Below are 25,043 nucleotides of genomic sequence, written 5' to 3' on the forward strand. Positions count from 1 at the left end.
TTCCATCCCAGTCTATCTATTCCATCATATTCCATCCCAGTCCATCTATTCCATCATATTCCATCCCAGTCCATCTATTCCATCATATTCCATCTATTCCATCCCAGTCCATCTATTCCATCCCAGTCTATCTAGTCCATCATATTCCATCTATTCCATCCCAGTCTATCTATTCCATCCCAGTCCATCTATTCCATCATATTCCATATATTCCATCCCAGTCTATCTATTCCATCATATTCCATCCCAGTCCATCTATTCCATCCCAGTCTATCTATTCCATCATATTCCATCCCAGTCCATCTATTCCATCATATTTCATCCCAGTCCATCATATTCCATCTATTCCATCCCAGTCTATCTATTCCATCATATTCCATCTATTCCATCCCAGTCTATCTATTCCATTCTATTCCATCCCAGTCTATCTATTCCATCATATTCCATTCTATTCCATCCCAGTCTATCTATTCCATCATATTCCATCCTATTTCATCCCAGTCCATCTATTCCATCATATTCCATCCTATTCCATCCCAGTCTATCTATTCCATCATATTCCATCCTATTTCATCCCAGTCCATCATATTCCATCCCAGTCCATCTATTCCATCATATTCCATCTATTCCATCCCAGTCTATCTATTCCATCATATTCCATCTATTCCATCCCAGTCTATCTATTCCATCATATTCCATCCCAGTCCATCTATTCCATCATATTCCATCTATTCCATCCCAGTCTATCTATTCCATCATATTCCATCCCAGTCCATCCTATTCCATCATATTGCATCCTATTTCATCCCAGTCTATCTATTCCATCATATTCCATCCTATTTCATCCCAGTCTATCTATTCCATCATATTCCATCCTATTCCATCCCAGTCCATCTATTCCATCATATTCCATCTATTCCATCCCAGTCTATCTATTCCATTCTATTCCATCCCAGTCTATCTATTCCATCATATTCCATTCTATTCCATCCCAGTCTATCTATTCCATCATATTCCATCCTATTTCATCCCAGTCCATCTATTCCATCATATTCCATCCTATTCCATCCCAGTCTATCTATTCCATCATATTCCATCCTATTTCATCCCAGTCTATCTATTCCATCATATTCCATCCTATTTCATCCCAGTCTATCTATTCCATCCTATTTCATCCCAGTCCATCCTATTCCATCCCAGTCCATCCTATTCCATCCCAGTCCATCCTATTTCATCCCAGTCTATCTATTCCATCCTATTTCATCCCAGTCCATCCTATTCCATCCCAGTCCATCCTATTCCATCCCAGTCCATCCTATTTCATCCCAGTCTATCTATTCCATCCTATTTCATCCCAGTCCATCCTATTTCATCCCAGTCCATCCTATTCCATCCCAGTCCATCCTATTCCATCCCAGTCCATCCTATTTCATCCCAGTCTATCTATTCCATCCTATTTCATCCCAGTCCATCCTATTCCATCCTATTCCATCCTATTTCATCCCAGTCCCTCCTATTCCATCCTATTCCATCCTATTCCATCCCAGTCCATCCTATTCCATCCCAGTCCATCCTATTTCATCCCAGTCCCTCCTATTCCATCCTATTCCATCCCAGTCCATCCTATTTCATCCCAGTCCATCCTATTCCATCCTATTTCATCCCAGTCCCTCCTATTCCATCCCAGTCCATCCTATTTCATCCCAGTCCCTCCTATTCCATCCTATTTCATCCCAGTCCATCATATTCCATCCCAGTCTATCTATTCCATCCTATTCCATCCCAGTCTATCTATTCCATCCTATTCCATTCCAGTCTATCTATTCCATCATATTCCATCCCAGTCCATCCTATTCCATCCCAGTCCATCCTATTCCATCCCAGTCTATCTATTCCATCATATTCCATCCCAGTCCATCCTATTCCATCCCAGTCCATCCTATTCCATCCCAGTCTATCTATTCCATCCTATTCCATCCCAGTCCATCCTATTCCATCCTATTTCATCCTATTTCATCCTATTCCATCCCAGTCCATCCTATTCCATCCTATTCCATCCTATTTCATTCTATTCCATCCCAGTCCATCCTATTCCATCCCAGTCTATCTATTCCATCCTATTCCATCCTATTCCATCCCAGTCTATCTATCCCATCCTATTCCATCCCAGTCTATCTATTCCATCCTATTCCATCCTATTTCATCCCAGTCTATCTATTCCATCCTATTCCATCCTATTCCATCCCAGTCTATCTATTCCATCCTATTCCATCCTATTTCATCCCAGTCTATCTATTCCATCCTATTCCATCCTATTCCATCCCAGTCTATCTATTCCATCCTATTCCATCCCAGTCTATCTATTCCATCCTATTCCATCCTATTCCATCCCAGTCTATCTATTCCATCCTATTCCATCCTATTCCATCCCAGTCCATCCTATTCCATCCCAGTCCATCCTATTTCATCCCAGTCTATCTATTCCATCCTATTTCATCCCAGTCCATCCTATTCCATCCTATTCCATCCTATTTCATCCCAGTCCCTCCTATTCCATCCTATTCCATCCTATTCCATCCAGTCCATCCTATTCCATCCCAGTCCATCCTATTTCATCCCAGTCCCTCCTATTCCATCCCAGTCCATCCTATTTCATCCCAGTCCATCCTATTCCATCCTATTTCATCCCAGTCCCTCCTATTCCATCCCAGTCCATCCTATTTCATCCCAGTCCCTCATATTCCATCCTATTTCATCCCAGTCCATCATATTCCATCCCAGTCTATCTATTCCATCCTATTCCATCCCAGTCTATCTATTCCATCCTATTCCATTCCAGTCTATCTATTCCATCATATTCCATCCCAGTCCATCCTATTCCATCCCAGTCCATCCTATTCCATCCCAGTCTATCTATTCCATCATATTCCATCCCAGTCCATCCTATTCCATCCCAGTCCATCCTATTCCATCCCAGTCTATCTATTCCATCCTATTCCATCCCAGTCCATCCTATTCCATCCTATTTCATCCTATTTCATCCTATTCCATCCCAGTCCATCCTATTCCATCCTATTCCATCCTATTTCATTCTATTCCATCCCAGTCCATCCTATTCCATCCCAGTCTATCTATTCCATCCTATTCCATCCTATTCCATCCCAGTCTATCTATTCCATCCTATTCCATCCCAGTCTATCTATTCCATCCTATTCCATCCTATTTCATCCCAGTCCCTCCTATTCCATCCTATTCCATCCTATTCCATCCCAGTCCATCCTATTCCATCCTATTCCATCCTATTTCATCCCAGTCCCTCCTATTCCATCCTATTCCATCCTATTCCATCCCAGTCCATCCTATTCCATCCCAGTCCATCCTATTTCATCCCAGTCCCTCCTATTCCATCCTATTCCATCCCAGTCCATCCTATTTCATCCCAGTCCATCCTATTCCATCCTATTTCATCCCAGTCCCTCCTATTCCATCCCAGTCCATCCTATTTCATCCCAGTCCCTCCTATTCCATCCTATTTCATCCCAGTCCATCATATTCCATCCCAGTCTATCTATTCCATCCTATTCCATCCCAGTCTATCTATTCCATCCTATTCCATTCCAGTCTATCTATTCCATCATATTCCATCCCAGTCCATCCTATTCCATCCCAGTCCATCCTATTCCATCCCAGTCTATCTATTCCATCATATTCCATCCCAGTCCATCCTATTCCATCCCAGTCCATCCTATTCCATCCCAGTCTATCTATTCCATCCTATTCCATCCCAGTCCATCCTATTCCATCCTATTTCATCCTATTTCATCCTATTCCATCCCAGTCCATCCTATTCCATCCTATTCCATCCTATTTCATTCTATTCCATCCCAGTCCATCCTATTCCATCCCAGTCTATCTATTCCATCCTATTCCATCCCAGTCTATCTATTCCATCCTATTCCATCCCAGTCTATCTATTCCATCCTATTCCATCCTATTTCATCCCAGTCTATCTATTCCATCCTATTCCATCCTATTCCATCCCAGTCTATCTATTCCATCCTATTTCATCCCAGTCTATCTATTCCATCCTATTCCATCCTATTCCATCCCAGTCTATCTATTCCATCCTATTCCATCCCAGTCTATCTATTCCATCCTATTCCATCCTATTCCATCCCAGTCTATCTATTCCATCCTATTCCATCCTATTCCATCCCAGTCCATCCTATTCCATCCCAGTCCATCCTATTTCATCCCAGTCTATCTATTCCATCCTATTTCATCCCAGTCCATCCTATTCCATCCTATTTCATCCCAGTCCCTCCTATTCCATCCTATTCCATCCTATTCCATCCCAGTCCATCCTATTCCATCCCAGTCCATCCTATTTCATCCCAGTCCCTCCTATTCCATCCTATTCCATCCCAGTCCATCCTATTTCATCCCAGTCCATCCTATTCCATCCTATTTCATCCCAGTCCCTCCTATTCCATCCCAGTCCATCCTATTTCATCCCAGTCCCTCCTATTCCATCCCAGTCCATCATATTCCATCCCAGTCTATCTATTCCATCCTATTCCATCCCCGTCTATCTATTCCATCCTATTCCATTCCAGTCTATCTATTCCATCATATTCCATCCCAGTCCATCCTATTCCATCCCAGTCCATCCTATTCCATCCCAGTCTATCTATTCCATCATATTCCATCCCAGTCCATCCTATTCCATCCCAGTCCATCCTATTCCATCCCAGTCTATCTATTCCATCCTATTCCATCCCAGTCCATCCTATTCCATCCTATTTCATCCTATTCCATCCCAGTCCATCCTATTCCATCCTATTCCATCCTATTTCATTCTATTCCATCCCAGTCCATCCTATTCCATCCCAGTCTATCTATTCCATCCTATTCCATCCTATTCCATCCCAGTCTATCTATTCCATCCTATTTCATCCCAGTCCATCCTATTCCATCCCAGTCCATCCTATTCCATCCCAGTCTATCTATTCCATCCTATTTCATCCCAGTCCATCCTATTCCATCCCACCAGATTGTTTTATAACATTTATCCTGGTATGTCCCCATGACTCCAGTTTGCTAATTGTTTACTTTATGTCAGAAATAAGCCCTGGGGTGCAACAAAGACGTTCATTCATGAGAGAGACTCCAGTGTGGCGTGACCCAGGAGACTGAAGCTTCTCTTATAAATACACATCCTGAATTGACCAGATATCCTGACCAGAGAGACAGAGGTAAGATGTGCTTTTTGCTGTTGTATGGGATTTCATATAAAGATAAATGTTTCGAATGAATGTACGCTCTCAATGTTCAAATTAGAACACTTGTTTGAGGAGTTCAAATGAACTTTGGTTGGTACGATAGCAAGAGAAATAAGGTAGAGTTTGCTGAATATCTTCGTCATCTGAGACGAAGAGACCAACAGCAGAGACTGGGAAAGGAAACAAATCTGATCTCTATATATCTATTTACAAACTTCAATTAACCCAATGATGGATGTGTGTTACATGGTTGATGCTGAAAAATATTTATATTGATTTTCTCTTTTCTTTGTGAAGAATCTTTTTTTTTCTGTCTTGAAAATGTGACTAATTAGGAGAAAGTGAGAGTGACATTTGCCAGCCATTTTAAGACAGATATCAGAGATACTGTATGTTTTGCATTTATGACAGAGAGAGATATTATATGTTAATATTTTGCATTTGAGGAAATGATGGCCGATGAGTCATCTGTCCTCCTTTTCTCCATTTACTATTTTAATCGACAATTAAAAAAACACTGTCGAGATGGAATTTCCTGTGGTTTGCTCTCTTTAACAGGGTAGCCGGCAGGGTAGCCTAGTGGTTAGAGCATTGCACTATTAACCAGAAGGTTGCAAGTTCAAACTCCCAAACTGACAACATACAAATCTGTCATTCTGCCCCTGAACAGGCAGTTAACCCACTGATCCTATGCTGTCATTGAAAATAAGAATTGGTTCTTAACTGACTTGCCTAGTTAAATAAAATAAAAATCAACCATCTTTCTATTAGTAAAATGGACAACAACATCTAAGGCGAGTTTCACCAATTATGCCTATTCCTGGACTGACTTCTTGTTCCCAAAAATGTTCTCTTATATTGACAAGATAGTCAAGTGACCGCTCTAACAATGGAAATACATGTCATCAAAGATGACATGGTGGAGGCGAGATCAGGTGGGACTATTCTAGCCAATGAGAGGGCAGATACACATGTGAACAACAGGCCCTAGAGCTACTGTTGATAAAGGATTCATCTTTGCCATTATAGATCTGTGACCGCATGGGAAGCACCATTTTAAAATGTAGTTAATGTCCTTCTTCTTCATTGGCTGATTGCGCCAAACTCATAGGAATCTCCACCCAATTTACTATTTTAAAATGGTGGAAGTCCTCAACTCAAATGTCCATGCTAAAACTATATATCTCTATGGTTAAAAGGCACAACTAAAAAAGTTGCCAAAAATCCAAGTGCGTCCACTTATATCAGTGCATTTGTATTATTATATATTATTATTATATATTATTTGTAAACTCAAACTAACCATTAAGAAACATATTTTAGATCAAATACGCCTCATGGCAAATTAGGATTACATTTTTTTGTTGACCAAATTCTACACTCTCATTAACCTCCATACAAAAATTCCTCACTTTGTTGGCTTATTTTCGCGGACAGATTTTGGGCGCAGTAAACCTCTCGCTTAGCCTCTTCCTCTCTGTTGATTGATAGTAATTATTTTCAGGTGACGGCTGCCTCTGTGACCATGACGCCATTGTTTGCCCTCCTCCTCCTGCCCCTCGTCAGTGCCCAGGTTCCCCACTGGGGGCCTTGTCCGGAACCAGCCGTCCAGCCCGCCTTCAGCATGAAAAAGGTACTAAACCCATGCCTGACCAAACGGCACAGATAATTTACCTAGTGTACCTGCCAATCATGAATGGCCAGTCAATCAGAAAATGAAGAGACCATGACTAATGTAGTGTTTAGTGTTCATCTTGTAAGACAGGTAGATTTAGTATGACATTCACTGTGATATGTTCATGATAATAATCATTTATTTAAATAACTTGTATGGCATTTTATCATAGAAGGAATCAACAAGCACAACAACATGTTAAGTTGGAGATTTTGAGAATTTGTGTTTATTTATTTTTAGTTTATGGGTAGATGGTTTGAAATCGCCAAACTGCCAGCCCAGTTCGAGAAAGGGAAGTGCATTGAGACCAACTTCTCCATGAAGGCTGATCAGACCATTAGAGTGGTCAGCTCTGAAATATTGTGAGTAGATTACGTACACCTAGGATTGAAAAATTCCGGTAATTTAAATTCTTCAGTTTTCCAAAAATCCTGGTTGGAAGATTCCGGATTTTCTGCTTCTTTCCTAATAATTCTGGGAAAACCAGGCAATATTGGGAAAGTTACAGGAATTTTTCAACCCTAAATACACCTTTTGATTACATACACTTTTATCCTGAACAATGTTGTTCGCAAATTCAAAGTAGTGAGCCATGCAGTTTATTTCAGTTGTGACACATTTAATTTCTGTTGAAAATCAGCTCATTTCAGTTGACATGCAGATAATTTCAGTTGCTGTACAGTTCTTTCTGTTGATATCCTTTGAAATTAATCTCGTGCTTTTGACCTTTTGGTGACCTTTGACAGAAAGGGAGAACTAAGGACTATCGAGGGGACAGGAGTCACAGAGGACTTGAAGAACCCAGCCAAGTTAGGCATCAGCTACTCTTACGGTGAGTGTTATGATCAGCTGTTACACCATAACTACAGTAGAGCAGGGCAGCCAGGGTTGTGTTCAGTAGGGAGAAACTGCATTAAATAGGGAGGTACTGCCTGAACTTGTCCTACACCTCATCTAGGGCAGGAGTGCCACTGCCCAGCTCCAATTCTCAAGAATAAACCCTGGATTGCTGATGCTTTGTATTGGCCAATGAGAGGCTCTGAAGCCACCAGCCATCATATTGGCACTCCACAGAAGGAACAGTCGTTCATAGGAATTCTACAGTATTTCAATGGTTGCAGTGGGGAAAGTAACATTAGCACTTGCAAAAAATATATACTTTAAGGAACATGTTTTATTTATTTTATATTTTTATTTTCATGCTCACATAATATTATAAACAAATATGCATTAAGGTGTAATATAATAAACGTGGCAAAAACGAATGTAGACATTAATAAATTACTTTCTATAGCTTCTAAAGTCTTTTTTATAGCGGTGGGGTAGTTCCAAGATGGAGGGCAAGGTGGCATCAAAACAGCGGCCCCTGTCTACCATCTAGTGTATATATATAAACCATTGAATAAAACAGGGAGGTAGCTACTACCTGAAATTGTCCAATGAGATTTTGCTTGTTTGTTTTCCGTTGCTAAACGTTTTTGCTACAGTGTGACCTACTAAACATGTGTGTAGACTTCCCAACTAACAAATGACATTCAATGGTCAACAAAAAATGAGAAAGATACTAACCTTTAAGGACAAACTGAGCAGTAGAGATCACTCACCACAGTTCAAATGGTAGGGGTTGTTTTTTGAAAGTCAGGAGATGTCATGAGTTGGACCTGTTAGCCCATATAAACAGAATATAAAATAAGAACCGAAGGCCATCTCATCCCACTATGTTGATCTTGACACCATTTGAGAGGGATAATTACATTTCTTGCAGTTTGAAGAAGTCATCACGACTGCAATCACATTATAATCTGTGCAATAAACCTAATGCGATCCTGTGTGTCTTGCCTTCATCTGCTGGTTTCTCATCTGTGTCTCTAATAGTCCTGCCCTACTCTCCTTACTGGATCCTCTCCACTGACTATGAGAACTCAGCGCTGATCTATTCCTGCACCGATGTCCTGCGTCTGTTCCACATGGACTTTGCCTGGATCCTGGGGCGCACACGCACTCTCCCTGCCGCCACCGTCAACAAAGCCAGGGAGATCTTCACGAGCAGCAACATTGATGTTAGTCGGATGGTTGCCAGCAGGCAGCAGGGCTGTGATTAGACCCTCTGAAAGATTCAATACAATCAATTCAATAGGATAGAGTAGAGTAATGTAGAGTAGAACATAATAGAATTTTCCCACAGTGACATTTGGTTTGCAACAGTATAATGTTGATGGAAACAAGTTATATATTTTCCCTCATCTGTGTAATAATATGTTCGCTCTGGCAAACTTCAGTGACATTTCAGTAATTATTCAGAGGAATCGTTAGAGGAAAACAATGTACAGTAATAGTTTGAGTAATAGTTTGTCTTTTATGCTTTTCTGTCAAAACAAAAAGTTATATATATATTCCAGTTACAATTACGTTATTTTAAATCATATGACTGGAAATTAATTGTTGTGACCTAATTTAAAATGTTTGTCGCAAACTGAAAACATGAGTATTCTCATTAGAGGCAATAAAGTACAAGGAAATCAATATCATGTGAGCTTGATTGGACAGATGTCTACTGCCACCTTGTGGCTGCTGTAAAAAAGAAGAAAATAATGCATGATAAACGCACGAGTCTTAATATGTTAAAACTCCTAACGTTGTTTTAATCCATCATATGGTCTCATTTAACATGGTCTTAAACTAAACACAATATTGGTGTAAATGTGCCTTAGGAGACACTTGTATATCCTGCACGTTTATTCTGTAGCATGCGCGTTCCTCGTCTCCCCATCGGATATATTTTTATATGACACTGCATCAAAACCTGCGACGGCAGCCATCTAGCGGCTAGTTTGCTACACGTCCAATTATTTAATTCACGTATGACAATTAAAGACCGATAAAACTCAACCGTGATGAAGCCAGCAGTCGATGAGATGTTCCCCGAAGGAGCTGGGCCATACGTGGATCTTGACGAGGTTTGCAAACATTTGTTATGCTTCAGAATTGATAGTTAGGTAGCTATGTTAGCTAACGTTAACATGACCTGTTAGGGAGCTACTGTAACTAGTTAGATTTCCTCTGTATAAACTACTCACACTAGAAGTAACCAAGCTCTATTTGGTGGCTGTAGGAATTGTAATTGAGTTTTTTATTTTTTTATTTAGCCAGCTCACCACTGTCGTCTTCGGTGGGGGTTTATTAGCGATAGACATCCAACGTTAAATCAAATACAATTTTATTTGTCACATACACATGGTTAGCAGATGTTAATGCGAGTGTAGCGAGATGCTTGTTGTTATGCTGCATTACCACCACCTACTGTACTGGAGTGTTGGCCAGAGACAGGGAGAAACTAAATCCTTCCTGCCAGCCCCGTTGCTCTTAAAAAAACATTAAAGACTATGTAATGACGTTCTACTCAATATACTCTTTAAACTAATTTCCTATATCCACATCTCCCTCTTACTAGATCTCAGCCTCTCTCTTTCCCTCTATTGCCCACACCGTGGCAAAACATCAAATCATTTTTTATTAGTCACATACACAGGGTTAGCAGATGTTAATGCGAGTGTAGCGAAATGCTTGTGCTTCTAGTTTCTGACAGTGCAGCAACATCTAACAAGTCATCTAACAGTTCCACAACAACTACCTAATACATACACATCTAAAGGGATTGAATAAGAATATGTACATATAAATATATGGATGACCGAGCGGCATAGGCAAGATTGTATAATACAGTATATATATATATGAGATGAGTAATGTAATATATGTAACATTATTGAACTGACTAGTGATCCATTTATTAAAGTGGCCAAAGATTTTGAGCCTGTATGTCGGCAGCAGCCTCTATGTGTTAGTGATGGCTGTTTAACAGTCTGAAAAACAGCTTCTATCTCAAGGCCATCAGTCTCTCGGTTCCAGCTTTGATGCACCTGTACTGACCTCGCCTTCTGGATGGTAGCGGGGTGAACAGGCAGTGGCTCGGGTGGTTGTTGTCCTTAATTCTTGTTGTGACATCGGGTGCTGTAGGTGTCCTGGAGGGGCAGGTAGTTTACCCGCGGTGATGGGTTGTGCAAACCGCACCATCCTCTGGAAAGCCTTGCAGTTGTGGGTGGTACAGTTGCCGTACCAGGCGGTGATACAGCCCGACAGGATGCTCTCAATTGTGCATCTGTAAAAGTATGTGATGGTTTTGGGTGACAAGCCAAATTGTTTCAGCCTCCTGAGGTTGCGCCTTCTTCACCACACTGTCTGTGTGGGTGGACCATTTCAGTTTGTCCGTGATGTGTACGCCGAGGAACTTCCCCACTGCTGTCCCATTGATGTGGATAGGGGGGGTGCTCCCTCTGCTGTTTCCTGAAGTTGAGTGAGAGGTTGTTTTCCTGACACCACACTCTGAGGGCCCTCACCACCTCCCTGTAGGCTGTCTCATCGTTGTTGGTAATCAAGCCCACTACTGTTGTGTCGTCTGCAAACTTGATGATTGCGTTGGAGGCGTGCATGGCCACGCAGTCGTGGGAGAACAGCGACTACAGGAGAGGGCTGAGCACACACCCTTGTTGAGGATCATCGAAGTGGAGATGTTGTTTCCTACCTTCATCACCCAGGGCCTCAAGCTTAATGATGAGCTTGGAGGGTACTATGGTGTTGAATGCTGAACTGTAGTCAATTAACAGCATTCTTACATAGGTATTCATCTTGTCCAGATGGGATTGTGCAGTGTGATGGCGATTGCATGATCTGTAGACCTATTGGGGCGGTATGCAAATTGAAGTGGGTCTAGGCTGGCAGGTAAGGTGGAGGTGATATGATCCTTGACTAGTCTCTCAAAGCATTTCATGATGACAAAAGTGAGTGTTACTGGGTGATAGTCATTTACAGTTGAAGTCAGAAGTTTACATACACCTTAGCCAAATACATTTAAACTCAGTTTTTCACAATTCCTGACATTTAATCCTTGTAAAAAATTCCTGTCTTAGGTCAGTTAGGATCGCCACATTATTTTAAGAATATGAAATGTCAGAATAATAGTAGAGAGAATGATTTATTTCAGCTTTTATTTCTTTCATCACATTCCCAGTGGGTCAGAAGTTTACATACACTCAATTAGTATTTGGTAGCATTGCCTTTAAATTGTTGAACTTGGGTCAAATGTTTCGGGTAGCCTTCCACAAACTTGCCACAATTCCTCCTGACAGAGTTGATGTAACTGAGTCAGGTTTGTAGGCCTCCTTGGTCGCACACGCTTTTTCAGTTCTGCCCACAAATTATCTACAGGATAGAGGTCAGAGCTTTCACCCAACTTTAAACATCATCTATCTGAGCAGCTAACCGATTGCTGCGGCTGTACATAGTCAATCTGTAAATAGCCCACCCAATCTACCTACCTCATCCCCTTATTGTTTTAATTTACTTTTCTGCTCTTTTGCACACTACTTGCACATCACCATCTGCTCATCTTTCACTCCAGTGTTAATTTGCTAAATTGTAATTACTTCGTCGTCCAGAAAGTAGTCCATCACAACTTTTCCCCAGGCCTTTGTCGATAGCGCCTGATAAATTCAGGGAAGCAATGTTATTGAGAGCAGTAGCAACATATTTGCAGTTCTCCATAGCTAAAGTTATATCTTTAAAAAAAACTGCATTACTAGCAGCTAATTTTATAGACACAGATGCAACACCGCAGACCAATCCAGCCCACTCATTATCTCAGCCAATCATGGCTAGCCCACTCATTATCTCAGCCAATCATGGCTAGCGGGAAGGTTGCTGCCTTTCTCTGTGGCTAAACCAAATAGTCTCGTAATTTAACAATTTTATTCGTATTTACAGATGACATACAAGTTTGATATTAAGGTACATGAAAGTTCACATGTTCAAGAAGGCATTTCTGCCAAAAAAACACATTTTGATAAAAATAAAAAACTATGTTCAAAAGGCTCTCCTGTGAAGTCAAGACTTGCGACATACGCCTAGTTTCCTGAATCGGGTCACATTTGGACATTATTAAACTTGAAAAGCTGGTGAATGGCTGCTTCCTGAGCTTAAAGGAGAATCGCCATATTCAACGTCTTCTTTGTAAACCATATTCTGGTTCAGCTCACCACTAACTTTGAGCACTGCTGTCTTGTCTAACTTGTTGCAGTTGGATGAACTAACGTTAGCTGTTGAAGTCGTACTTTGTCCATTGGCACAGGGAAACCCCCAGGAACACATACACATAGCTACAGATTATACACCAGATAATGGGAAATAGACACAGTTTTGGTATCCATTATTGAGTGTCCTGTTACGGTATAGGATTAGGTACCTGTTTGGTGTAGTAAACCTTAACTTGGCGATTATCATCTTCTTTCTAGATTTGGCCAAACATGTATCTTCTTCTAAAATGTCAGTGTCCAGTTACAAGTGGTTAGTTTGAATTTAGAAAACACTCTGTTATTAAATAAAACATCTTTTCCTCCATGAAGTAATCCAGCAACGCCATCTTGTCTATTTCAAATCTTCTCTCATTGATCGAGATGGGTGAGCGTCATCATGACATGCAGCACTTTGGGGTGAACACCCACCGGTCTCAATCAATGAGAGAAGATTTGAAAGTATCGTCACATTAAGGTTGGTCATAAGTTCTTTGTGCTACGCCAATGGTACCTACCTAATAATGCCAGCTGGAACAAGAGTAATGATCTGACTAGGCGATATTTAAATAGCTAATACCAGCAACCCTCAGAGATGCCCATCTCTTTAACTGTGTGCTCGTTGAGTTCACCTCCATCACCTGCTGCATTTTCTATCCTGACAGGCCGGGGGGAGTTCAGGACTGCTCATGGACCTGGCCACCAATGAGAAGGCAGTTCATGCAGACTTTTTCAATGGTAAGATTTAAGAACACCTGTTAGGGTGAAATGATAACTCTACATCTCCCATAGTAAATATGGAACTATCTATCCTGTCAGAGACAGAGTTGCTGCTACATTCTTGTGAATGTTGGTCAGGGCCATGGCCGCCTTGCATCCTATATGCCAGGGTTTCTCAAACGTTGTTTTTTGCCTTAGCGCTACACAGCTGATTCAAATAACCAACTCATCATCAAACTTGGATGATTTGAAACACAACAACTAAATGTGCCCCCGTGGGGTGCCCCAGGACCAGGGTTAGGAAACCCTGCTATATGCTAGCACTCTTTTTGAAGATTCTCTTTATACATAAAGGTTCACTCATGCCCAGTACACAAAGCTGGTTGCAATGACGTCATTCTGACATATTTTGTGACGTCATGATCAGATTGTGTATTGACAATAAAAGTATATTTTCTAGACGTCTCTTTTAGTGATCTGAAAAAGGTGTCTTTTTTTTTTTACGTCCAAAATAACAAACTAAATATGAAGTTCGAGAAAGGTCACTAAAGATCACTAAAGGCTAATTGACCAGATAACCAAAATGTCTTTCCTAGACACATTGATTTTGTCCTTGTAAAAAACTGGTTGTAAGATGGTAATTTGACGTCTCAACAAGCACACAATGACATTGACGTCCCATGTGAAATGTATCATCCGTGGACAGACATAAATCTGACCAGAATAGTCAGAGTAACTTTGTAACGTTGTAGTGTGGTTAACTTTGCAATGTTGCTGACTCAAAATAAATAATAGCAATGATAACCTTTGTGCTTTTCAAAACATTAAGAGTCTAGCTTCTAAAATGACTAATACATCACTGAACAGTATCAAATATATGCATCATTTTGATACTGTAGTGATCTGTTTGCGAACGGTAGCAGTGTGTAATGTATTGAGGCCCTTACGGGTCTCGATACCGCGTCTCGATACCGCGTCTCGATACCGCGTCTCGATACCGCGTCTCGATACCGCGTCTCGATACAGGGTCTCGATACAGGGTCTCGATACAGGGTCTCGATACCGCGTCTCGATACCGCGTCTCGATACCGCGTCTCGATACCGCGTCTCGATACCGCGTCTCGATACCGCGTCTCGATACCGCGTCTCGATACCGCGCGTCGATACCGCGTCTCGATACAGGGTCTCGATACCGCGTCTCGATACCGCGTCTCGATACCGCGTCTCGATACCGCGTCTCGATACCGCGTCTCGATACCGCGTCTCGATACCGCGTCTCGATACCGCGTCTCGATACCGCGTCTCGATACCGCGTCTCGATACCGCGTCTCGATACCGCGTCTCGATACCGCGTCTCGATACAGGCTCTCCCAGCCCGTAGGCAGACCAGCTAACCACTGATTCAATAAGGATTAATCCTTCAGTTGCATACGTAGAGATGGTTTGTTACAATATCAATCCTGAAACTCCTATTTACATTTACATTTAAGTCATTTAGCAGACGCTCTTATCCAGAGCGACTTACATGTTAACACTCACAGCATCAATCCAACTGTAATTTAAACACATTGCCTTGGGAGGGCATTGGACCTTTGACTGGGTTGAGGTTGTTGCCTTTAACCAGCTGAGCTGGGATCCGTAGGAGCCGAGTCGTCAGGGCAGATTGAATCCATTAGAGCCTTCCTCCAGCAGCTCGCCTCCATTCTGTTTCTTCAGAACTCTGTTGGCTTCTGAAACAGCAGGAAGCGTCTTTACTGGTCTCAAACCATCATTCCTGTTTTTTATTTTACAAAGTTCGTTTTATAATGTAGTGTGATCCCTGTCTTGAGGCAAAATAACATCAAACATGACTTCTTCTCACCATATGTCTATAAAATCAGCGATGTGGAGAATACGGACGCAATCACGCAATCCAGACATGAAAACGGAACAACAATATTCAACAATGTATTGAAATTGATAGGGAATCAACTAAAATACATTAAAATAAATATATTTCCCCAAGTGTGTCATAATGAACAGAATGCACAAGTATTTTGTATTTCCTGCAACTTTCTGAACCTTTCTGAACTTTGTGTAGCTGTTAGCGACGATGTTTTGAAAACAGCCTTCAGGGCCCATTTTTTTCAAAAGTTATCTGGGATTTCGCCTGTCAGGTAGGATTAAAATGCACAGAAATATAATGAGCAGAACAGACAAACCATTGTTCTATTCATTCTATTTCTATATGTTTAATCCTATCTGGTAGATGAAATCCAGATAGATCACTTGTAGATGGAAAGGCTTTCACAAAATCCTTCTGAATGAAATGTTAACTGCATAGTAGCCTATGTTTACCAGGCAGAATGCTATTTTCATTAACCCAACTCTATCATCACATATATGAAACCGCTAAACAACATCCTCTTGCTATGTACACACTTGAATGAAAGGGTAACTGTATTGTTTGAGAGATGTGCAGCATGTTATTAGGCACACCTGGTTAAAATGGTATGCACGTGTTCAGCGCGTGATATTGGAAATGTGTATCTGATTGGATGCGCATAGTTTTATTGGCAGGCCCTCATTGGTTGTTAGCCAAAGTATTCAATTGTGTTTCCTTTGAGCGGGAGCAGATGAACGCAGCCTGGCTATGTAGTGTCCACTGTCATATTGGAAATAAACCTCTTCTTCCCAGACCCCAAAAAAATAGTCTCCAGGTGTGTTTTAATAAATGTTGTGGACTTAGAACATCCACATTTTCGTTTTTCGATTTAAATGTTTTTAAGTTTGAAAAACAGATGATAATACAGAAAATATGGAAACCTGTAAAAACAAAACTTCACTAGTCTACCTAGACCCGCTCTGCTGGAACATCCAGGGCTGTTTCTTTATAGGAGACAGAATTTACGTATTTATTTCCTCAATGTGACTGTGTCTAGTTGAAGAGGCTTCCCCCAAACTTATTAAAGTGGATTGTTTGAATAAATCAAGTAGCTCACAATTTGTATTTTTGTTTGCATTTTGATTAATTTAGAGCATTGTTTTCCTAATCAACGTCATTCCTGGAATACCCCCCCAAGCCAGTCCACATCTTTGATCTATTCCAGAACTAGCAGTAGCTGATATAACTAATGAGGGGCTTTTGAATCAGCTGACAGGGGGGGGGGTGCTCAAGGAGAGCTCTGTGTATCACTGGGTTAAAGGTTGATTCAGAAAAACATTCTTGCATTCGTTTACAGACAGTACTGTAGAATACAGCATTTGTGTACACAGTAGGCTGCATATCAGACCTGGATTCAAATAGCATATGTTTTATTTACAGTCTTAATCTGTGCTTGATCTTGCATGGCACAATGGAACCAATCAAAGAGTCTCACAAGTGCAAACCCCACCCATCTGGCACTTCAGGCTCAATCAAATGGCCAAAGTTTCTTTAAAGATGTAAAATATTAGGCTAATTGAACCCAGGTCTGGTACATTAAGTGGCTACACTGTTCCCAATTGAGTTCAAAGGAGATGCACAAATATTATGTCCCTTAAACATGCCTCCCTGTTTATTTTATGTGACTTTTATTTATCTAGGCAAGTCAGTTAAGAACAAATTATTATTTACAATGTTCAGGGGCAGAACGACAGATTTGTACATTTTCAACTTGAGGATGTAATCTGTACGCTCGAACTACTAGGCTACCTGATGCACCCCTATAAACATGTAATATGAGATAGGTACTCGTCTATTTTAACAGCCCGTCTTAGAGTACAGGTAATGTACAAGTGGTTGGTTTGGTAGAGTCTATCATTTGTCTTGAAGTAATGTTTCCTGTTGTCTGCCTTTTCCTTGATAGTATTGCCAAAGTATGGTTTTTGATAACAGCTTTTAGGGGATTGACTTGTGAAGATCACGGTTTATTCTAAATTCATGCATCTGTTTTTCTTCTTCACAGATTTTGAAGACCATTTTGATGATGATGATGTCCAGTGAGGAAGATTATGGGTTTACTTTTTTTTTGGGGGGGGGGGGTTTAATATTTTTTTTACAAGGTGATTGAATGATAGAGTGGATGATTTTCTGGGACTACATGGAAAACTGGCTATTTAAACTCTAATGACATACAATTTACATTCAGCCAAATAGCTAGTTCTAGGTTTGAACAAAATCGCCACTGCTGCCACCAGATGTTGCACGATTCCCCCAAAATATGTTGGAATGTTCCAATTTATGAGTTGACAACGTAGCTTCAACAGACTTCCAAGCTGGATTGTAGGTTTGTCTATCTGTCTCTCTCTCTCTCTCTCTCTCGCTCTCTCTCTCGCTCTCTCTCGCTCTCTCCCCTCTTCTCTCTGAGAACACCTGCCCCTCAGGCACCTTGGAGCATAATTATATACGGGATGATCCCAGAGCCTCCGATGCAGTCAGATTGCAGATGGCAGATGATGAATGGGGCGCCGCAAAGAATCGCTTAAATTATTTGTAATGACAAATAAAAGCCTGACAATAATGGTAGTTCCTAGGTTTTATATATGGGCACAGTGAGGCTTGATGGATAAAGTGGTTTAGATTAATATCCTGTTTCATTTGGTCTCCATTGGTTACATAAATGTTAAAGAAGAAAGATGAGAAAATGCATATCACTTGTCCATGCATTTGGTTACCTTGGAAACACTGGAGTAGGACACAGTACATTATAAAGCTATATATACTGTATATACAGTACCTGTCAAAAGTTTGGACACACCTACTCATTCCAGGGTGTTTATAAAAATAAAAAACTGTTTTCAACATTGTAGAATAATAATGAAGACATCAAAACTATGAAATAACACATATGGAATCATGTAGTAACCAAACAAAGTGTATATGATAACAGCTTGTGCACACTCTTGGCATTCTCACAACAAAATGTCAATTGTACTCCACAAAGAATTACATGAATAATCTGTATTTTCTAAAGTAAACAACTGAAGCACAAAGTTTGAGTATGTTTAATGTCGATATGGAGAGTTGTTGATTTATTGGTGTGATCCAATTCCACCAGACATTGTAATAGGCTATGCTATGATTAATTGTAATAGGCTATGCTATGATTAATTGTAATAGGCTATGCTATGATCAATTGCATGACGTTTGCTTATGAATGGTTGATGAAGCATCTATGAAGGCCTTATGAGGGGTCATTGAAGGCTTCATAAAAGCTTTTCAAGTTGATTCCAACAGAACCAGCTCAATGCCACCGGTCCCGGTTGGCATGTTTCCAGGTGTCAGTCAAGAGCTCAGTTGGTAGTGTGCTCTTAAAGGTCTCTGCTTGGACAACAGTCGCTCTCTTCAGTTGTGTTTCCAGGAAAGATGGTGTAACGGTCAGTATTATTCAGCATTTGGGACGTCAATACCTTAACCATTATAAATTTCAACTTCAATGGGGTAGGGACGTCCAAACGTTCCTGGATAGCACGGGCCATAGTTTAACTGTAGGACCCCTTTTTTGGTCCTTGAGCTGTTCTTGTCTATTAATGTTCTGTATTATGTCATGATTTATGTGGACCACCAGGAAGAGTAGCTGCTGCTATAGCAACAGATGATGGGGATTCTAATTAAATACCAGAGGAATGTGTTATGAGATATATGACTAGCTATTGACCAGGGCTGTCTCTATGAACCTGCTGGAGACACTGCACATATAGTGGTAGAAGGTAGGCTGTATCTATGGCTGAGTGAGGGATCTTTACATTCTATTATACTACACTAGATGTTCTGTGAGAAACAACACAGTCAGAGACAAGTTGACTGTTTAGGGTTTTACTGAGTGAATCATGCTGCCTGAATCAGCTCCAAGATCCATAATAATGGCTTTTCTATCCAGAGACTATGATTGTTGTCTTGATTGATATTTATAGCCATCTTAAACCCAAATTACAAATCGTGTAAAACAAATAAGGTACATCAAAATGGTATCCTGTTAATCGGGTATTTATCTACCCAGGGGTCTTGCTGTTCATTTGGGGTTATTACAGGCCCCCTATTGGTCCATCAGCTGGCTGTACAGGAGCCAATACCGGAGCTTGTAACAGCATGCTCCAGCCATACGACATGCCTTTTTTGTTTTTTAATGATCAAGAAGCTCCTTAAAAATGTTGCCCTGCGCTCCTCTCCCATACAAGGGAGCAGAAAGGTAGGGTGCGCACACAGCTCGGTGAGCTATACCCCCGCCCCCCCCAAACCAATCAATTCAGAGAGCCACTGGCTCCTTCAGGAGCTCCGGAGGGCAGAGCTTCACTTGAACAACAGGTAAATCATGGATTATAATGTGTATAGTGTGTTACAGTGGTGTGCTTATAAAGAATCAGTATGTATTACATTTGTAAAGCGTGTTTCATTATACAAGAATAAGCTCGAAATACATAAATGTGTAATGTTTGCTAGATGTACATAAATGTGTAATGTTTGCTAGATGTACATAAATGTGTAATGTTTGCTAGATGTACATAAATGTGTAATGTTTGCTAGATGTCACTAATGTTACTTTTTATATACAGTTAATGTATATTGTCTATATAACCATGGCTAAAGCTGAGATTATTTAGTTCCGAGCTCTTTGTATGGTAGGAAAGCTAGTGTCAGTCAGTTACTACATGCAAGAGTTTTTATTTCAGAATCTACAATGATTCAGTTGTTGGTTTGGGAGCAAAGCTGGCAATGGATATTCATCATCACACACAGGAGTTCTGTTCTGTTGAGTTAATCCCTCCATCAGTGGTAAAGCCAATAGAAGAATATATCATTCCAGTGAATTACATTTTAATGCCTTTTCAAGACTTTGCCTCAGGAAAAATTATAGTCTAGTCCGACCAAGATCAGCAGGCTACATTATATTGTTTTGCAGAAAGTTAAAATATTTTTTGTTGAAGTTACTAGCCTTTGGTGCTTTAGTGCATTGCTCCAAGGTCAGCTGTTCTCAACCTTTGATAGAATAAACAAATTAGACTGATTTGCCATTTATAGGACAATGATTTGGGCCCGTATAAACAATTGTTTACTGCAAAGGTTATGAATTTACATGACCATACACAAGCAGACATTTTGTGAGCCAGAGGATCCGATCACTATTGGAAACGTATAAATTATTTTAGGCTACATGTTTAGAAATGTTAACAAATCTTCATTTATTATTGGTATGTACACTACTTATACATAGTTAATGCTTATACATAAACGTGTATAAAGTCTCACCCATTTTAGCATGTTCAGGAATAAATCTCACTCTCTCTTACCTGTTCCTCTCAAAAAATATTCAACATTCCCAATTGCACCCTCAGGAGACAGACAAAGCTGAAAATGGCACGGGCAGGAAGACCGTTTTCCTTGATCTATACTGGAATCCTCCTAGTGTTATCACCAGGTGAGTGAGACTGCCGTGCTTCAGCACTTTCTACAAGACATGACTGACTGATTTACTGACTGGCACTTTATATCAGTCGCTTTACTGTAGCCTAGTGCTTCATTTATAAAGGTGCCGGAACAAAAAGTGAGCAAGAGAGGGGGGTGACCTGAGCTCTGAGGCATGAGAAGAGGCAAAAAAAAGTATTTTATAATTAAGCATTGCAATCATAGCACATTTGTGTAGTGGCATAGAGCAGTAGATAGAGGCACACAAGGGAAACATTTTTGGGACTTTTATAAACTCATTTCATTTTACATAACTGAAGACTTTGGTATAATCTTTTTTTAATGCTGCGTTCAAAACAACTGGGAACTCGGAGCTGGGAAATCTCCAGCTTCCGACTTCCGTGCGTTCAAGACAACAGGGAATTCTGTATAAAAAAACACGAGCTCCGACTGGAGAAATTAGTTTTGAACGGTCATCTAATTTGGAAATCCAAGTGGGGAACTCTGGCCTCTTTCTAGTGCTCAGACTTTTCGACCTGTAGATCACTGACATCATGATTCGACCTCATTTTTTCAGAGTTCCAAGTTGTCTTGAAAGCATCATTAATACAGCACAATGATCGAAATGGCAGGCTACTTTGAGAATGGTTTTGGCATGCTCTCTCTCTCTCTTGCTCTCTTGTTTTACTTTGTAAAATAATATTTGGAAGATGCTAAAATATTTCGGAAGCCTACGGATTATAGTCTTCTCTTTTCAGCAGGAGCCATTGGCCATTTTCGTCTACATGCTGTTCGTTCACTGACAGATTTGTAGTGTGTTTCCGACTGCATGCTATGCCTTGTTTTTGGGCTACACTCCACAGCTTGGCTATTTAAACCCTCTGTGGCAAAATTATAGTCTTTCTCATGGTGCAGTAGGCTTTTCTGAATTGATTTAATTTCTTTCTGAACAGACGGCAGGAACTCTAACGTTGGCAAGTTTATTTCAATTGATCAGGTGTGCGCAGCTCCCCCAGAACCATTCATGCGGCTCTATTTAAGCAAAAAGGGGTGTGGTAGGAAGGTGTGTGGTATATGGGCAATATACCACGGCTAAGTGATGTTCTTAGGCACGACGCAAGGTGGAGTACCTGGATACATATTGGTCATATACCACAAACACCAGAGGAGCCTTATTGCTATAAACTGGTTACCAACTGAATCTCTTGATGCCTTGGAGCTGAATCTAATGCCTTGGAACTGAATCTCTGATACCTTGGAGCTGAATCTAATGCCTTGGAACTGAATCTCTGATGCCTTGGAGCTGAATCTCTGATGCCTTGGAGCTGAATCTCTGATGCCTTGGAACTGAATCTCTGATGCCTTGGAGCTGAATCTCTGATGCCTTGGAACTAAAATCTCTGATGCCTTGGAACTGAAATCTCTGATGCCTTGGAGCTGAATCTCTGATGCCTTGGAGCTGAATCTCTGATGCCTTGGAACTGGAATCTCTGATGCCTTGGAACTGGAATCTCTGATGCCTTGGAGCTGAACTCTAGTCTCATTAGTCAAGGTAACGCACCGTCTCACCATAACATAACCAGTTGACGAGAAGTTTCCCCTTCTGCCATAAACTTCTGAAGGAAACCCCTGGTGTGTCTAACGTACAGAGACTCAATGTACAGAACATCAGATTCCACCCCCTCCCTCCCCCCAGAACATCCGATTCCACCCCTCCCTCCGCCCAAAACATCTTACTTTATAGTGGGGGTTTAATTGAGTGGGGGGGGGGGGGGTCTTCTGGGCTCTCTTTGTAGTTTTATGGTTTCCACTGACTTCCAGGTGGTATGTCTGTACAGTATGTGTATGTTTAAAGGATGTGTATGTTAATGGTCAGGATGCTGCCTGTTCCTCTAAGTGCCGGCTCCTGCCATGTGCTCCCAGGGAATCTATTAGCAGAGCCACACAACATCTGGTTCTCGTCGACTCATGTCCCTACCGTTGTTTTACAGAGTTTCTGGGGGCCGGCCCGGTGAGGCAGAATGTGGAGGAGGAGGAGGGTGAGTGAGGGGGACTGGTTTGAATGAGACAACAAGGGGAACATGGATATTAGCATGTACAGTACCAGTCAAGCTGGTTGAGAGAATGCCAAGACTGTGCAAAGGGAGGCTACTTTGAAGAATCTAAAATATAACACTTTTTGAGTTGCTTCACGATTCCATAGGTGTTATTTCATAGTTTTGATGTCTTCACTATGATTCTACAATGTAGAAAATAGTACAAATGAAGAAAAACCCTTGAATGAGTAGGTGTGTCCAAACTGTGTACTGGACAGTATGTCATACTAAAAGATTTTCAGAGATAAACAGTTAACTCACTTACTGTGAGTTAACCATTATACATACATCCTTACAGAACATACACAAACAGCCATGTAGTGGTGTACTCACACATACTCGTGTACAGGTGTTGATGTGTTTATTTAATCTAATATGGCTCTTTTTGAGTCCACATTCTCTTCTTAATATATGCTGTCTTTCTCTCTCTTGTATCAGCATCTTCAGTATCCAGGGATGTCCGCAGCAAGCGGAGTCTTCCTGTTCACATGCCCGTCCTCCAGCGGCTCCCTGACTTCTGGAGATGGTACAGATTCTTCATGGATACTGGCAACCAGGAAGGAGTGAGTGGCAGACAATCCACAGATGTTGTTTTGAGTGAACGTACTTTTGGTTTGATAGCTACCAGTTTATCTTAATCCATATACTTTGGTTTATTGACTTGTAGATAACTGCTACTTTGTACTGCGCCTCTCCACCACCCCCCATTAGCCCTCAACAGTCTAGATTGAGCAAGGTTATATGTTATATGTTATAGTCGGGAAAAGTTCAAATTTGACCCATCTGACTTTTCAGGCAGGCTCAATAATAATAATAATAATAATAATAATATATGCCATTTAGCAGACGCTTTTATCCAAAGCGACTTACAGTCATGTGTGCATACATTCAAATGTGCAAAGTATTTGAAAGAAAACATACAATTTGAACCCATGTCTGAATCTGATGGGAGTCTGTCTCTTCTTCCCTCACTTAAAGATCGAGGATCTGGACAAGATGTACATGATCTACCTGCAGAACAAGCACCGCTCCGAGGAGGGTCCCAACTTCAACCACTACCTCACCCACCTCAGTGCTATCTACAAGACCTGCGCCGAATCCGACGACCCAGAGTGCATCGCCGAGTCCACCAGCAAGCCCAAGGCCAAGGTGTTGATGCCCTCGCCCATCAAGACCACCACAGTCGGAATGTGCAACCCTTATATCGACCCCTACTGCCTCTTCCCCATGGCCCCTAAGATGGTTGCCCCAAAGCCTCCTCTGACTCCAGCCCCGGCTCCGGTCAAAGCTGCCCCAGTGCCTGTCCTGACCCCCTTCCTGCCGTACCCTCAGAAAACCCCCACAGGTTTCTACTACGCCCCAGTCCTGGAGCCCTTCCTCACCGCTGAGCAGAATACAGAGCTGCTGCGTATCTGTAACCCTGACGACACAGAGTGTCTGCAGTACCACCTGCGCGCCGCCTACGGCTACAGGCCCGCTACTGGACCCGCCCCGTCCTATGCTGCCCTGGGCTGCAATCCCACCAAGGACCCCTACTGCCAGCCTCAGCTGGTGAAGAAGGGCCCCTCCGGCTTCTTCCACCTGTACCCCACCTGCGACCCGGCCACCGACCCCCTGTGCATGGCTAGCGTAGCGACCCCTCCTCCCGCTCCCCTGGAGACCCCCAAGGAGCAGCACTGCAACCCCCTCTTCGACAAGGGCTGCAACCCCCTCACCGCCACCAAGCTGGCGGACCTCACCAAGCCCGTCCTGGAGTACACGCAAAAAGAAGTACCAGCCCCC

At 41.6% G+C, this 25,043-nt stretch overlaps 3 protein-coding genes across 3 annotated transcripts; all 3 read left to right on the forward strand.

Annotated features, from left to right (window-relative positions):
* The first annotated feature begins 5,162 nt into the window (after positions 1 to 5,162).
* LOC124018562 (apolipoprotein D-like) lies at positions 5,163 to 9,480 on the forward strand. Its single transcript, XM_046333893.1, has 5 exons — positions 5,163 to 5,255; positions 6,787 to 6,915; positions 7,198 to 7,319; positions 7,704 to 7,789; positions 8,833 to 9,480. The coding sequence occupies exons 2-5, from the start codon at positions 6,808 to 6,810 to the stop codon at positions 9,057 to 9,059; spliced, it is 543 nt and encodes a 180-aa protein (XP_046189849.1). The 5' UTR covers positions 5,163 to 5,255; positions 6,787 to 6,807; the 3' UTR covers positions 9,060 to 9,480.
* Positions 9,481 to 9,606: 126 nt separating this feature from the next.
* LOC124018563 (COP9 signalosome complex subunit 9-like) lies at positions 9,607 to 17,791 on the forward strand. Its single transcript, XM_046333894.1, has 3 exons — positions 9,607 to 9,914; positions 13,748 to 13,820; positions 17,729 to 17,791. The coding sequence occupies exons 1-3, from the start codon at positions 9,852 to 9,854 to the stop codon at positions 17,764 to 17,766; spliced, it is 174 nt and encodes a 57-aa protein (XP_046189850.1). The 5' UTR covers positions 9,607 to 9,851; the 3' UTR covers positions 17,767 to 17,791.
* A 5,174-nt stretch (positions 17,792 to 22,965) lies between these two features.
* On the forward strand, positions 22,966 to 25,037 carry LOC124018564 (the record flags this gene model as incomplete). The annotated part of the gene is made up of 4 exons (XM_046333895.1): positions 22,966 to 23,002; positions 23,157 to 23,204; positions 23,700 to 23,824; positions 24,240 to 25,037. Coding segments are annotated over exons 1-4 (1,008 nt in total), but the record flags the coding sequence as incomplete, so codon positions are not given.
* Between the last annotated feature and the right edge of the window lie 6 nt (positions 25,038 to 25,043).

The sequence above is a fragment of the Oncorhynchus gorbuscha genome, unplaced genomic scaffold (genome assembly GCF_021184085.1).
Source record: "Oncorhynchus gorbuscha isolate QuinsamMale2020 ecotype Even-year unplaced genomic scaffold, OgorEven_v1.0 Un_scaffold_55:::fragment_4:::debris, whole genome shotgun sequence".
NCBI classification, from domain to species: domain Eukaryota; kingdom Metazoa; phylum Chordata; class Actinopteri; order Salmoniformes; family Salmonidae; genus Oncorhynchus; species Oncorhynchus gorbuscha.